This window comes from Gopherus flavomarginatus, chromosome 17 (assembly GCF_025201925.1).
Source record: "Gopherus flavomarginatus isolate rGopFla2 chromosome 17, rGopFla2.mat.asm, whole genome shotgun sequence".
Taxonomy (NCBI): domain Eukaryota; kingdom Metazoa; phylum Chordata; order Testudines; family Testudinidae; genus Gopherus; species Gopherus flavomarginatus.
Genome location: NC_066633.1, coordinates 19,070,734 through 19,086,968, shown reverse-complemented (window position 1 = coordinate 19,086,968; position 16,235 = coordinate 19,070,734). Strand labels below are relative to the sequence as shown.

Sequence of the window (16,235 nt, the reverse complement as noted above, 5' to 3'; positions counted from 1 at the left end):
TCCAAGGTGTACTATACATTACACAGTAATAGGATCATCACTTAAAACATCTATATCCGCAAGATTAGTGTTCCCTTCTTTCTGGTGCTTTAGTGAGAGAGTGATACACACAGGATTTACGAGATGCCTGAAATCAGTTTGCTCTCCCTATGCCTGGCGTCCTGCTTTTCAGACCTTTGTACCCTACAGCTTGTGCTCTGCTTCTTCCCACTGGGGTTGCTCTCTTCGACACTGTAGAGTTAGGAGATGGGCTAGTTTTGCTGCATGTCTGGTTTGGACGGTTCAGCTCCTCGCCCTTCTCTGGGGCTCGTTAGCATCTGTCGTGTCTCCCTGTGGATCGATCCAGATCGTTCTGTGGCTTAGAGACAAATGACTCGTCTGTACGGATAAAGAGAGTAGTGCAGTAGCTTAGGTGTAGCCTTGCCGTCTCCAGTGAGCGTGGAGGTGGCTGTGCTGAGAACTCCCTGCCTGCCTGTTGCAGAGTTGTGTTCCTCTGAGCTAGAGAGAAATCCAGTAAAGGAGAAGGCTGGCCATGTGTTTCATGCCATAGCTACAGTGCTAAGGATGGTGGAGTCCCAAAGTGGTGGGATCTTAGTGCACTAAACAGCCTCTCCTGTGTTTTCCCCTCCAGGAGGAGAATATTTGTTTGCACTGGGCAGCTTTTTCTGGCTGTGTTGACATAGCGGAGATACTGCTGGCTGCTAAGTGTGATTTACATGCAGTAAATATTCATGGAGACTCGCCACTGCACATCGCAGCCAGAGAGAACCGCTATGAGTGTGTTGTGTAAGTACGGCGCCTGCCACCCCCGCTTTCCTTTGTTACTTTGTTCACTTCTCATTTGGACACTGGCTGGCAAGCTGAGGAGTGCTATGAAATGCCTTTACCTCTGAACACGAACCAAAATAGGATGATGAGCCTGATTCTGCATTGCTTTGCACCCAGGCAAAATGGGGGTGAAATACATGGGGCTGATTCTCATGAACACCAAGACCCCTTTGCACCACTCTGGCCGTAAATGACGCAAATTAAAATTGCATCCACTGTCAGGCTCCTTTCCACTGCCAGAGTGGTGTAAAGGGGCCTTTTGAGCAAACAAGAACCGAGCCCTCGTGTCCTGATTCAGTAGCACACGCACCGCTGTAAATGACTGCGCGATGCACAAGGCAGTGGAGAAGCAGGCTGAGTTTTTGTAAGCACGCGAGTGGAGCTTGTGATGGCTCCTAGCAGCTGAGCCTATTTATAGGGAGGTGGGATGCAGGGCCACTCCATTTGCAGAGCCATCGAATGGAGGCCCCGGATGCTTTCCCTGTGTTACAATGCATGCAGCAATTCCAGCTAGCGAGCAAGTGCTCCGTTTAGAGGGTGAAATTCACCCCTGGACAAAACTAGCTCAAGGCCTATGCCCCTTTTTAAAATTCCATTTATGTCCTTGAAATAGGGCTTCAATGGGACTTCAGTGGTGCCTATGCCTAGTTCTAGGTCCATTTGGAGCTAGGCTGGTTATGAGCAAACTCTTTTTCATGCCTGATGTAAGGCGAGATTTGGACCCAGCTTTCTAGAATTGGCAGGCTGATGTGCCAATCTGTTCCTCTACCCAGCTTCCAAATTAACCCCCACCTTTAGAAAGTGTTGTTCAATGGACCAGCTTTATAAAAAGGGAATTGAGGTGGTGGCTTTCTGTTGTGGTGGAACCTGTTCTGAGTCATCATTCTCAAAAGAAAGTGGTCCTGTGAATGCAACCTTAAGGAATGGCTGCAGAATGCCATTTGACTCTTCCGCCTCTGATAAGTTCTTTCTGGGTGGGTTATCTATTGTTGTTGCTGTTTTGCAGCCTCTTTCTCTCCCGTGGCTCGGATGTCAGCTTGAAAAACAAGGAAGGTGAAACTCCACTCCAGTGCTCAAGTCTCAACTCTCAGGTCTGGGTGGCTCTGCAGATGAACAAGACAATCCGAGAATCATCTACTGACAAACCTGCCCAGATAGAGAAGATGGTGAGCAGGTGAGAGTCCAGCTAGCCTCTGTTGTGACTGCCAAGTGCAAGCTCTCTAGGCTGAGGGTTGAGGCCCCGATTCGGGAAAGGCACTTAGCTTTTAAGCTTGTGCTGAATCAGGGTTGGTGCAGCACATGCTGAATCAGGGCTGGCATTTATGAATTTACCATCTACATGGAACGGTCCAACAGGAAGTAATAATTTATACATCTGGCTGGAAAAATGGATTCAGAATGAAACGGAGTTCCTTTCAACCTTAAATATTCAGAGATCAAATTCTGCTCAGGATGCCACTGAAGCTGCACTGGATGATTTTGTAGTCACCAGATTGTTTTGGGGAGTGGAGGATGGTATCTTCGTTGCATAAAGCGATTGTTCTCTTCCCTACCTTTCCCCTGCTGTGACAGAGACATTGCCCGGGGTTACGAGCAGATCCCAATTCCATGCATCAATTCAGTGGACAGCGAGCCTTGCCCCACCAACTACAAATACGTTTCTCAGAACTGTGTGACCTCCCCAATGAACATCGATAGAAACATCACTCATTTGCAGGTTAGATGGGCCGGGTATATATGTGGGTGGGTATGTCTCTCCTGTCCTGGTACGGAATATTGTTAGAGAGGTTGTTGTGTGCTGATGAGAAAGCCAGCTGGAGTGTGCACTGCAGAGATGTGTTCCCATAGGAAGGGGTGTTTGTGTGTCTGTCTGTCTCTCTAGGTGGACACTGTGATATGAGCAAACATGGTTGAGTTGCTTGATTGTGTGCTTGTATTCTAGTTGCACACTTGCCTCCTCCACCTTGTTGGTATAGGTCTTTTTGCAACAGAAGAACGGAAATTCCTCCCACTGCTCCTTGGAACTGAGAAAACATTTTGTTCCATGGAAATCTGAAAGTCAAGCCTCAGAGGCGCTGTGATGGTGGAGGTGCGAGTTTTAAGATGAGAGAGAAAACCCACGATCCTTTCCATTTTGTCTGAATTGAAAACCCTGTGACATTTTCAGTAAGAATTGGGGTAGTTAACCCCCATGTTCTGGCAAAATTCTAGCTTAGGCATTTGGACTCTGCCTCCCTAAATTCCCCCAGCTGTTTCTCTTGGATGTAGGATTCTCTATCTCTTCCTTTCTTAAACTGCTGCTAACTGCACATGACGTCCCACTCTAGAGATGGCTGCTTTTCATAGTTCTGATGTAGCCCATACACTAGGTGTAGTGAGGCTTTAATTAGTCAATGTTTGTAGATCCTCCAGTGACAGAAGCTGGAGATGAGCAAAGTAATATTTGGCAATAGTAATAATTCAGGCTATTGATTGTGGTGTTCTGTGTGATATCCATGAAGGCTGTGTGTCCTGGTGCCATAGTTATGAGCCTTGTGTAATATCCTCAAGAAACAATCAGGCATTCATGGCTTCCCAGGCTTGATTCTTGCAACTCATTGTATCCAGGCATGAAACCACATGCCCTGAAAAACCTCCAATTGGTACAGAATTCAGCAGCCTGTCTACTTAGCAGCACAAGTTGCCAGGAACACATCGCCCCAGTGTTCCACTCACTACACTGTCTCCCCAGCAAACTCAGCATCCAGTTCAAGGCTTGTGTCTCTGATATTCAGAGCCCTCCAATCGATTGGCCCTACCTACCTGAGAAATCACCCTGCCCTCTGTGACCCTGACTCCCCGTGCCAGTGACCCTGGCAGCTAGTGGGTCATGAGCACAGGAGAGAGAATTTTCACAGGAGCTGGAGCTACACTGGAATTCACTTCTGCATGAGAGAAAAATGGACACAGGATCACCCCTTGCAGAACTGACTGCAAAATCCCTTTCTGTGATCTAGCTTTCTCCAGTAATGTCACCCACAAAAATGAGCAAACAAAATGCCCTGTGAAACCAATGAAGCTGATTGTGCTGTTGTCTGATGAGAGAGGGGGAGGGATTTGTTCCTATTTTTTAAATACTTGGGAGGCCCCCATATTCTTGGTGTTTGGGAGAGGATGGGGTATCTGAATAACTAAGTTGATAGCTGTTTCCTTTCCAGCCCATTTAACCAATTTAGTCTTTCTATTGCATTTGTGTGAGAACTGGGTCTGCTCCTTGTTTCTCCCTTCCAGTACTGTGTGTGCATAGATGACTGCTCCTCCAGCAACTGCATGTGTGGCCAACTCAGTATGCGCTGCTGGTATGACAAGGTGAGGACTTTGAACTTCACGTTTGGTTTGGCCGATATTCACGTACTATAACAGTTAATTAAAAAAAATTCTTAGATTTTCTCAGTTCCAGTATATAAAATACTCAAGACTGTAATCTTGGCTTCAGTGTGTACGTGGCAAGAGACACAATAAATCTCAAACTTGTGTTACTTCTATACCAATGGAGCCATTAATTATCCCCACATGATGCGCAGTGTTTAACAATTCGTGCCCAAGGTACAAGCCCCATTGAAGAATGCAGTGTGCGCTGTTCAGTCGTTAAGTGTTTGTGTAATTTATCAATGAGGGGGAAGGGACTAGGGATGTTTTATTTTTCCCTTATTTACCGTGATCCACCTCCTGTGAAGGCTGAGTGGATGTATTTTAATTACAGGGTTGCTAGGTGGCTGCTCTAGTGTTTTGTGTATATATGCTTAAATCCTCCAGGGAAGTTTGGAGGTTAATCCTTGAGCAGGTTCCATTAAGATCACATGTTCCCATAATCTCTGCAGGCTTCTCCCTTGGGAATTTTGGTATCTCCTGGCTTTTGCCAGGTATCCATTTGAATTGTGCTTTAACAGGCTTCACAATCCAAAGTGACTTCACTGCTCGTATCCTTTGAGCATTTATGTCCAAATTTGTTAAATATGGTGCACTATCTGCCACCTTTGCATCTCCATGTAACTGGAAGATACTTAGAGGGGCTTCTTATGAGAATAAAGGTGGTCCAGCAGCATGACTGCTGGCCTCAGAGTCTGGAGACCTGGGTTCTAGTCCAGGCTGTACCATAAACTCTCTTCCCCAGTTGGAAAATGTGGCTAAAGAAGCATGCACACTTCTGTAAAGCACCTTGAGATCTGCAGCTGAATAGCACCACATGCAGGCAAAGTTCTGTTTTTGTTTTTTGCCTGTCCTCTGTTTCTGATAGTGGTGCAGAGCTCCCTCAGACTTCGGGGAAGTTTGGGTATGGATCTATGTTGTCATCTGAGTCAACTCTGGAAGATGAATGGGAACCAGTGTATCAGCTCTAGATTGACTTAAACTTTGAGGAAATTCAGCTCTGGATTGGAGCTTTCCAGCTTTATTTCCAGTTCCAAAAGAATACAGGAATATAATCTCATGTCTCTTCTCCAGGATGGCCGACTCCTGCCTGAATTCAACATGTCTGAGCCTCCGCTGATCTTTGAGTGTAACCACGCTTGCTCATGTTGGCGAAACTGCCGGAATCGGGTGGTGCAGAATGGGCTCAGGTGAGAGAGAAGGCTCCTGATTTGGATCATTATTTTAAAAGGAATAAAGCCCCTTGCCTGTCTGTCTGTAAAAGCAAAGATTTCCAAAGATGAGGGAGAAATGGTGCAGCGATATCATCACTGAAAGATGTAAACCAGAGCCAAGCTTCTGGGTCCTGCTAGTGACCACAAAACAACAGCAGGGTTGTAGATCAGCTGAGAACACCACCCTGACACTGGCCTAGACATTTAGACCCTCTGTGTTCTTTAGTCAACCCAAATGTACAATTTATTAGTTGCTTCCGTGTGGTTTTTCTATTTTTTTTTTTTAAAGTGGTCGCTTCGCTGCCAGTTCAGGGTAAGGTCTTTGGGGAAAATAGAGTAATAATAAGGAAAAAACTGAGCCATTTATGTCAAAATTATAGGTTAGCAGTTCGTATCAGAAGTGATGGCCAAAGCTTATGGACCTGGGTTCCTAAAGTTCCTCTCTAACTGGTCTGATTTATTTTTTTTCCAGAGATGCTCAGCACCCATTGAGTTCAGTGCTGTCAGTCACACTATTTTTATTGTGTTGCTGAAGAATGAATGTAAGCCTGTAACTTTAGGTACTCAGTTTGGTAACGTCGGCTGTCTCCTGTAAAACAGGGGAAGGGATGTTGTGGAGAACTGACTCAAGGTTAAACTGATGTCGTCTCTGGTTTTGTTTAGTTTTATTTAGTAAAGAACTGATTTTTTAACTTTGAAATCTGATGAAAATTTGAAATTTATTAAAGAAAAAATCCCACTCAGGAGACGTTCCTGATGAAATTCTTGGCCGCACTTTCTCTTTTTTTCCCCCTTGGTTGGCACAATGTGTTTGTTCCTTTAGGAGTTGTGCAAACAGGGTTGTCACTGTTGTGCCCTGTTTGTTAAAGTCTTGCTAAGGGAGGCAGGTTGGCTCTGTAAACTGAGGCTGAGGTTGAGTGATAAGTCCCTGTGGAGCCTGTGATAAGGTCAGATATTTCCCAGAGCTCTGTGAGTCGCGTCCCTTGAGAAATCAAGGATAACTCCTGGCTTTTGATCTGCAAAGTGACTGCTCAGTAATGATGCCTGGGTGCTTCCTCTTCATTCTCAGTATTTCCCTTATCAGATTTGCTCCAAGTTAATGTTACATGTCAGTGCGCGTGTTTCCCTCTGGCAGGCCTACCAGCTCTGTCTGGCCTCTGAAAAGCAAGCGATGTTCCCTGCGTCACCCCCCAACCACACAGTGTCCGCGATCCAAAACTCAGCTGCCTGTTTTACTGGTGATGAACGAGGCAAAACAGAATGCAGCTTCCTCAGGCCTGAAGCACGGTGTGAGCACGTTTTCTGAAGCTGCTAGTGCTAAGGAAAGCCTGTCTGCCTTGGGTTGTGCTCCTGGTACAGTCTGCCAAGGGTATGAAGTGCGATGTAAAAGGGATATCAAAAGAAGCAATGGGGAGAAATTAAGGAAAGGGAAAAAAAGGAGAGCATTAGGATTCTCCCCTTCCTTCCCCCCCCCTCCCCCCCAATAATGGAGTCTATGCAAGTGGCCTTAGGCTCCAGCGGGGGATGCAGGGGACATTCCTGGAGAATGTTAAGTATAAGATGGTCCTAGGAAATATTCCAGCAGTGGCTGGGCAATGCAGTAGAGGACCTACTGGGGCTTTTCTGAGTCTAGTTTTATAGGCTGTTTATAGGGGCCAGGAAACCCAGCAAGTTTCAAGTTACACAGTTTCCTTCTTACCTCTCAGGTAGTGGCTTAGATAGGAATGAGTGGGACCCACCAAACTTCCAGCTCTGCGCAGGTGGAAGGGATATCTGTGTAGTGATCCAGGGCGTTCTGAGTACTGCTCCAGCTCCATCCCCTCCATTGCAGCACACTTTCCACACAGCCATGCTCCCATGTGCTCCTGCCGACTTCTCCACAAACGTCTCCTCCTTCCATTGTGCGGATGGGGAACATGCAGGAGGGAAGAGAAGCTGGTAGCTGACATTTGTATCCCATGTGTAAATCCCCAGAGGTTTAAGATGGGGATGGTAACATGGAGAGTGCCCAGTCCCCATGGAGTGTGGTAAAGGGGGTTCTGCAGGATGGGGATAAAGGAGAGGTGCCACATAGTTGCTGCTTCCCCCTCTTGCTATGCCAGAAGCCAGTTTGCACCTGGTTTTCCTTCCTTCCACTCACATTATCAGAGGGAGCAGATCGTGGGGTGCAAGGAACTGGGGTCACAAAACTAGAAACTATCTCTTGAAATTAACATTTTCTGATTAAATTTGCAATTTCTGTGTAACCCTCCCCTCCCCAGAGAGCGGACGCCTTTCTGCAGAGCACTGCCTCTGATGCCATTAATGGGACCCCTTTTCTTGTCTTTCAGGGTTCGATTGCAGCTTTATCGAACGCAAAAGATGGGCTGGGGCGTGCGGTCAATGCAAGACATCCCCTTGGGAACGTTCGTGTGCGAGTAAGTTCATCGGCTTAGAGTAGCTCACAAAGAAAGCATCAGCTCATGAACTCTTTTGGACAGTTGGTGTTATGCACCCAAATTAGAATGCTCCTTATTGAAGGGAGAGGTGCATGCAAAAAGAAATTGCTTCATACAGAACCATCTAGCCTAAGTATATAAGAACGGCCATACGGGGTCAGACTAAAGGTTATCTAGCCCAGTATCCTGTCTTCCAACAGTGGCCAATGCCAGGTGCCCCAGAGGGAATGAACAGAACAGGGAATCAAGTGATCCATCCCCTAAGTGAACATTCCCTATGCAGTTAGAACATATCTTCAAGCTTTCCCCATGCTGCTGAAGTCCTAAGTCGGCTCATAACCCACCCTACCTTAGTGACCTCCATGCATCACCTTGGAATGAGAGTAGTCTCATAAATTCCACATTATGGCTCTAATTCAGCAAAGCACACAAGCATGTGCTTAAATCCGTTTGACAGCAGTGAGATTTAAACATGTGCTTAAGAGCTGTCCAGAATAGGACTGCTTTCCTGAATTGGGGCTTATGACTTTGTCACAGTGACTGCTGTATTGATAGATATGCCTGAGAGACATTGATTTAAGCTCTGAAAACTTTGATTGTTTAGCAGAAATGAGTAGCGAGATGGGAAATGCAAGGCGGGGGTAGAAGTAATCCATTTAATTTGTATTGGAGATGGGCTCAAACTGCAAAATTCACACCCGGGACATCGGTTGGAGGTGCATCAGTGTCTCTGGAGCCCGCGTTTTGAGTTGGGCCAATCTTTAGTCAGTGTGAGACAATTAAGGGTTTTCTACAGTACCGAAGTTCTGGTTTGGACCCTGACTCTGCAGAGCACTTCAGTGTATGTTTAAAGTTAAACACATGAAGTGCTTGGCTGAATCAGGGCCTAAGAAAGAAAATGATTGCTATCGTTTATGTATGGTTAACAAAAATAATTCATGTTTGAACCAGTAATTTCTTAGGCTTCAGCGTGGTGCTGATTCTTCATAGCGAGCTTTGGAAAATGACCCACTCAGCTATGTTCTCAGTGAGGCCAGGCTCCTGTTCTTCCCACGAAAGCAGGATCTCTGTTTCTTAGCAGTATGTCATGGATGCCTCATAGTATTTTGGGATGGGGCAGGGAATTAATTTTAAAGGTATTACCTCTGAGAAATCTGAGCCTGAAAGTCTGAACAGCAGCAGAAATTTAAATAAATAAATTCAGCAGTAGTTTGGTAAAGTTGTCCTGCACCTGCATTGCTGCAAAAGCTCATTAGAAGCTATAATGGCCTTGATGGTGTTTTCATGGTTCTGGCCTAAAGCCAAACCCTGCCTGGGTTTTTCCTGAGATCCATCTTCCAGCTGGGCTGGTGAATGAAGTTGGTAAACCCGAACAGGGCTTTCTACCCAGATGGAGCATTCAAAGTCCAGAGCTAAACCTGTGCCTGGAGATCAACTGGGTCCAGTAAGAAGGCAGGGGGAAAGCATCAACTCTTCACAGATATACAGATACAAGGTTCCTCCCTGTCGCAGTCAGGGTGCTCCCTTCCAGTGGCATCAGAGAGTTGGTAGATGGGCTAGAAGTTCATCGGGGTGGCCTGACTTGCAGCAGCACACTGCCCGTCGGCAGGGATCCCCAGTCCCTGTTTGGGGTGCACACCAGCAGTCTATGATGCTGGCACCTCAGGGTCTGGGGGCTGAGCAATGAAATAGTCTGGCCTCAGCCTCCTGGCTGGGGCAAATAGCCAAAGTCTAGGATTTAAGGCCTTCTGCATCTGGGCTGAGCAGCTACACAGTCTTTGACCCGCAGCCTCCTGGCTGGGGCAGGCAACCAGAGTCTGGGGCTCTGGCCCAATGGGCAGGGCAAGCAAATTGTCTAATGCCCATGACCTCCTGGCTGGGGCAGGCAACAACCGCACAGTCTCGGGGTCAGGCCCCTTTGGGGGTGTGGGCCGAGCAACTAAGTGTCACTGGCTCAGGTGTCTTGGCCTAAAGTTTCATGCTTGGCCAGTCGCTGAATAAAAAGTGGGCTGGGGGACCCGGGCCCACCCTGCTCCACTGCGTCCCAGCCCAGGGCCCTAATGGTGGCAGGTGATCCCACCACAGGGTCAGCAGGGAAACGGGGTTGCTACCTTGCATCCTGGCAGCACAACCGAACCAAAGTCTTGTTTTCCTGGACTGCTTCCTCCCAGTTTCTGCTGGTGCTGCTCCATCACTGCCTGGCTCTGGTTCACAGGCTCGCGGCTGGACGACCCTCCCTCCGGTCTCTCCCTGGGGTCTTCCATCCCCATGGGCAGTGAGTTGACTGGTCCTGGACCTTGCTGAGGGCTCAGCTCTCTGCTTGGGACGTCTGCCTCCTTCCATGATCTGTCACAACTGAGCGCAGGGCCCCACTTTTATACTTCCTGCCCCACTCCTGCACTTCCTGCGAGGGGGGTGGGAGGGGCTTAGCTGTGCCTCCCAAGGGAAGTTAACCCCCTCTGCACTGGAGGGAAGCCACTCTGCCACACTACACTAGAGTAAACGCACAAGTTATATGAGGAACAGCTGATTAGAGAAGTGTAATTTTAAACAGAAGGCATGAATGCCAGGAAATTTAAAATTAAGGTAATGATGTAATAAAATGATCACTAATGTGACATTTTTGGGGACTGCAGAGTTGAGTGAAGATACCACAAGCCACTTTAGCTCAGCTTATCCCCATCCACAACTCATGGCACCCTTTCACCTGTCACACTGTACCTCTTCTCCATTACAAAAATGAACCACATACTAACCAACTTTGAATGAATACGTAACATGCCCCCACTATGGGCTGGTCTACACTGAGGGGGGGAAAGGGGAGGTGTTTCAAACTAAGATACTCAGCTTTAGCTACGCTATTTGCATAGCTGAAGTCAAAGTATCTTAGTTAGACTTATCTGGCCGTCCTCACGGCGGCAAGTCATCTGCCGCGGCGCTCCTCCTGCCGAGGTGGAGTACGGGCGTCGATTAGCGAATCGATTTATCGCGTCCAGATGAGACACGATAAATCGATTCTCGATACATCGAACACTAGCAGGTAGTATAGACGTACCCTAAGTGTCACCAATATAACCATAGGTCAGTCTTCAGCTCACCCTCCTTTGGTGAGCCAGCCACACTAGCTTCTTACCTTTAACTGTCTATATGCCAGGCTTGGAATTGTCCCTCCCTCACCTTATTCCCATAAGGAAAGAAACCCCAGTGTTTACACACCTTAAGGCTTGTGTACAAGGGGAAATTGACTGGAGTAGCTATTGCAGAATAACCTATTCCACAATAGCTACTTCAGAATAGCTCCCCTTGTGAACATTCTATTCCAGAGTAAAAATTACTCCATTCCAGCATAGTCAGTATACTTTCAGAGCAGAGTAATTTTTCTGGACCAGATTTTAACTGAGTGTCTTCCACCTCCCGTTCACGATCACTCAAGCCCCCTCCCCTCCCATTCATGATTGCAAAACACCCCCTTGGCAAAACACAGCAATGACTTGCATAGGAAGCATTTAGCTGTCTTCAAATGCAGCTTGGCAGCTGAAAACAAGAAGAGCTAGACAAGCCAGCAATTGCTCCCATAGACCGCAGGCTGAGAACGATTGCTACATACCGCTCCACTACAGAAACCTCCGGTCCATGCTGCCATGTCTACATTATGTGTACGTCCTTGGAACGATATTCTGCCTAGTAAAATGTAGGTCTTCGGTCCCTCCACGTACATTCAGTCAATTAACCCATGCCCTGTCATAGTATCCTTCCCCAAATCTGAACCTTAGATTCCAAAAATATGGGGTTCCAGCATGAATTTCTCTAAGCTTAATTACCAGCTTAGATCTGTTAAGTTGCCACCACCCAAAAATATATAGTGTTTTGGGGCACTCTGGTCCCCCCAAAAACCTTTCCTGGGGACCCCAAGACCCAAATTCCTTGAGTCTCACAACAAAGGGGAATAAACCATTTCCCTTCCCCCTCCTCCCCTCCAGGTGTTCCTTCCCTGGGCTCCTGGAGAGATATACAGATTCAAGCTCCGTGAATCTAAACAAAGGGATTCCCCCTTCTCCTTTCTTTCTCCCAGATCTTTCCCGCCCTGGGTACACTAGGAGATCACCGTGATTCAAACTCCTTGAATCACAACACAGAGAAATCAGGTGGGTTTCCCCCCCTTTCTCTTCCCCCCTCCCTTCTCCTTCCCTGTTAAGTACAAACTCAATTCCCTTGAGCCTCAACAAGGGGAAAAATCAGACAGGTCTTAAAAGCAAAACTTTTAATAAAAGAAAAAAGAATAAAGAAAATCACTGTAAATTCAAGATGGAATATTACAGGGTCTGTCAGCTTATAGACACTAGAAAGAAGCCTCCCCCCAGCAAAATACAATTTAAAATACTTCCAGCAAACTACACATTTGCAAATACAGAAACAGTCAAAAGACTATAACCGCCTTTCTTACTAAATTACTCACTATAAAAGACGGTAGCAGGGAGATTGGCAAGAAAACTGGTTGCCCGTCTAGTCCCTTCCAGGACCCAGAGAGAACAACGCCAAACCCAAAAACACAAACAAAGGCTTCCCTCCACCGAGATTTGAAAGTATCTTGTCTCCTGATTGGTCCCCTGGTCAGGTGTTTGTTTCCCTGTTTGTTAACCCTTTACAGGTAAAAGAGACATTAACCCTTAACTATCTGTTTATGACATGCCCACTCTTCAAAGATGGCACCACAATGCCAGAATCACTCCTCTGAAACAGGCGCTCCTGTTACCAGCTCCATATGCAACTAGCTCTCCAGGGAGAATTGATTTGAATCTACAGCGTATTTGTTTCCTTGCTAATAATGTCCCTATTAACTTCAGAATGTTCAGAATAGCGTGTAGAGAGGGTGCTCAGGTTGGTGGGACACAGGGACAGAGCTAAGGGGGCTGGTGATACCTGTTTCCAATTCCGTACCTCATATGCTTTGTGATTTGTCCCCCAGCCTGCCATAGAAATAACCTGTGCCAAGCAGAATTTTTACCCCAAAAAAGGAGAAGATCCAGAGACTCCATCGAGTCTTGACTTCGCTATTGATTTTTACATGGAATGTGCTCAGATACCTAAGTGACGGACACCATATAAACCTGTAAGAGATAGATAGATAAAGTGCTGCTGAATAACAGTTGCCTCATGCAAGTCTTTCCACTGACTTCTGATCTGGGAAATCAATGGGACTATTTCCATGAGTAAGTACAGCTGAAAGTGAAGAGTGGTTGTAGAATTGGGCCCTAAAGGAACATACAAGCTACATCTCAACTTCCGTTTTAACTAATTTTTTTGTCTCCCAATTGCTTATCAAAAGGAGTGTCACAAAATAAAATGCTTTTCCGGGTGCCATTTTTCAGCTGCTTTTGAACTGCCTTTGGTTTTGGCTACTGTGCGACACTAAAGCAATTTTGCTCCATCCATAATCCTCTATTGCTCTAGGTTACTAATGATGTTGTTGTTTTCACTAATGCTGCAGCCATATGGGAGCGGTTAATAGATACCAAGATGCACTGAAGGCAAGATGATAGGATTCCACATGCAGTCGGCATCCTAGCCTGATATAGCAATTCTGTGCCAGACTGCTCGAGGTCAGGAACTGCATCTGAGTGCCCCCTCTATTATGAAATGTTTGGTGGTTCTCAGGGTTCATGTTTCAGGCTTTCATCTCCAGGGCCCTGGGGTCAAATGCTACCATCACAAGGGTAAATGCACATAGTTAATGTTGGAAAGCGCTTGCAAGCTGAAAATGCTGTTAAGAGCGGTAGGAACAAGGAGTATGGAAATCTCAGTTTTCTCTTCAAAAGACGTTTACTCATATTCCTAATCTGTCACTCCTATTGCTTATTTATTTGTGTTGCCATAGCACGTAGGAGTCCTACCCGTGGACCCAGACCCTATTGTGCTAGGTGTTGTGCACACACACAGCAGAAGTATGGTTCCTGTCCCACAGATCTTACAATGTGAATATAAGATAAGACAGATGGAGATTGTCTCACTTTCCTTCTGTTTCCCAGTCTGTCACACAGTGGGGTCCTGGTTTATGACTAGGGTTCCTAGGCGTTACGGTAATACAAATAAATCATTATTATAATGGTGATAGCTAGGCTGGCAATGTGTCAAGCATGGAAGAGGTTACAAATATTTAATCCTCTACTTGAAGCAAAGCCGTTTCAGACGGAGAGGAGAAGGCTGACATCTCAGAATACTTACCGGGCATGATGGCGATCTCAGTGACACTGGTTTTAGATCAGTGTCACTGCATTGACTCTGATAAAGTCATACCTGTACTCCTGATTTGAAGGTGGTAGGAAGCCCAGTTACTTAAAGGGACACTGTCAGGTTAACTTAATGTCGACATCTAGGAGATGGTAAGACAAGGCTTTAAGTAAGTAGCTTCTATGACCAGTAACAATATTTCCATGTTTTTTTGCACATTCCAAAGCAAACAATTATGCATTGGTATGTAAACGTCCTCTTACAGTGTGTGCAGCCCAAGTGTTGCAATATTGTATATGAGAACCAGAAAGTCGGTGGACAGTAAACAAAAGCAAAACTAACTAGCCTGTTACTGGGGGGAAAGTGGATCCTTTTTTAAAATTCACTTTTAATGTTCAAAAGTATTAGCAGTAACTTGAGTAAAGGAATTTTGTTTTTTTATTTTAGAGATATGGGGCCAAATTCTCAGTGTCAATCAGCATTGCCCCACTGGCTTTGATGGATCTATGCTGATTTATACTGGCTGATTTGTCACTTTCACTCTTTACTTTGCACACAAGAGGCAAGATGTTAAAATCCAAGCTAACATCTGCACAAGCATCTCATTGCTGCATTTCCCATTCATCCGACAGGTACGTTGGAGAGCTGATTTCCGATTCGGAGGCAGATGTACGTGAAGAGGACTCCTATCTCTTTGACCTTGACAACAAGGTAGTGTGTTCAAGGAACTCCCTGGCAAAACAAAAGCCAGCGCTTGCAACTCTAAAGAGCTAAAAGAAAATTTGTCCTCATCTTGCTGGGCAGAGCAGTCCGAGATCTTGGGAGAGGGGATGCACTTCTCACCTTATCTATTCATGGCTAAGTAAAGCGTGGACTGTGTGGCTCAGGGGATTGGTAATGGGGTACAAAGCCTGACTGAGATAGGTCAGCAGTTTGAATGCAGCTCAGGTCGATAGTCATTGCAAGTTATTCCCATCTAATGGCTCTGTGAATTAAATTGGTGTCTCAGTCTGATGTCTAATGTCCAAGTACCTCTGTAGCAAAGCCCATCCCCAGCTGGCACTAATCAGCGTCCATGTTGGCAGTCTTACTAAAGAGCTCACCGATGAATGAGCTGATAGACTGAAATACTAGCTCACCAGTAAAGGACCTTTCAGGTTTGGCTTCTGGTACCCTGGCAGGGCAGTGCGGGGAAGCTTGTGCTGCTGGGTGTGCTGCATCTGGCCCGAGAAGGACTGGTGTCCCTCGAGCCATCAGCTCATTCCTTTCTCAGGGACTTTAAACTCACTTTTAAAAGTCTGAGCGGAAGCTTTATGCGAACCTGTCCTTGGCAATAACAAATGTACAGAAAGGTGATGCTGATGACTTTCTGTGGGGAGCTGCAAACCAGCTTCCATCCTGCTTCCGTATTGGTTCGACAGTTAAAGATTAAAAAGAGGCTTTGCCTTTAAGAAAGGGAGAGGCCTCTCCAACCACTAAAGAAGGATCCAGTGAGGAGTCATGTAGCCAGTGCTCTGAAATCAGAAAAGTAGAAGGACCAGCCTCTCTCATAAACCTCACTAAATGCTCAGGGTCAGTCTGTTCATCCATGGATTAGCTAGTAGGCTGCATCCTGCTCCTCCAAAGATTAACCAGGCCATCATCTCCACATTGCACCTTCTCTCCATCAGCCTAGATTGAGGCATTTCAACATGGCTGCCAACCCACATCTGTCCTGTGTTTCTTCAGCATGCTCTGCCGATAAGGCTGACTGGGCCTAGGATTGAAAATACACTGTAGGGAATAGGCAGATGGATAAGCGATAGATCAGAAACCCGTCATTCATCCTGGCTTCCCTTTTGGATAAATAACCAAGAAATGATGCTAGCACCAGGGAATTGCCAGGAGTTCTGTAAGGGGAAATTATGCTAATTTCTCATGGTATTATGGGAGTCTGACCTCTTCTCCCATAGTTCCTCTGAGCTCCCAGATGGCCTTTCAGAATCTCCCAGAAGCCATTGCTTCAGGAAGCTGTGTTAGGAATTCTGGAATAAGGGTGCTCAGTGGCCGGTACAACTGCACCAACATTGAACAGTGCAGGTCTGCGCTACAGACTGCTGCCGTGAAAGCTGTGTCAGGA

At 46.3% G+C, this 16,235-nt stretch overlaps 1 protein-coding gene across 13 annotated transcripts in view; it reads left to right on the top strand.

Annotated features, from left to right (window-relative positions):
* Positions 1 to 16,235, top strand: part of EHMT1 (euchromatic histone lysine methyltransferase 1) — a 172,543-nt gene that overhangs the window by 140,789 nt on the left and 15,519 nt on the right. For 12 of the 13 annotated variants that reach the window (XM_050926301.1, XM_050926299.1, XM_050926308.1 and 9 more), the window contains 7 exons: positions 632 to 786; positions 1,835 to 2,002; positions 2,401 to 2,545; positions 4,099 to 4,176; positions 5,311 to 5,426; positions 7,781 to 7,867; positions 14,749 to 14,827. In XM_050926301.1, coding sequence (XP_050782258.1) covers positions 632 to 786; positions 1,835 to 2,002; positions 2,401 to 2,545; positions 4,099 to 4,176; positions 5,311 to 5,426; positions 7,781 to 7,867; positions 14,749 to 14,827 — 828 coding nt within the window. Of the gene's footprint in view, positions 1 to 631; positions 787 to 1,834; positions 2,003 to 2,400; positions 2,546 to 4,098; positions 4,177 to 5,310; positions 5,427 to 7,780; positions 7,868 to 14,748; positions 14,828 to 16,235 lie in introns of those variants that run through there. The other variant, XM_050926310.1, reaches the window with a different exon arrangement.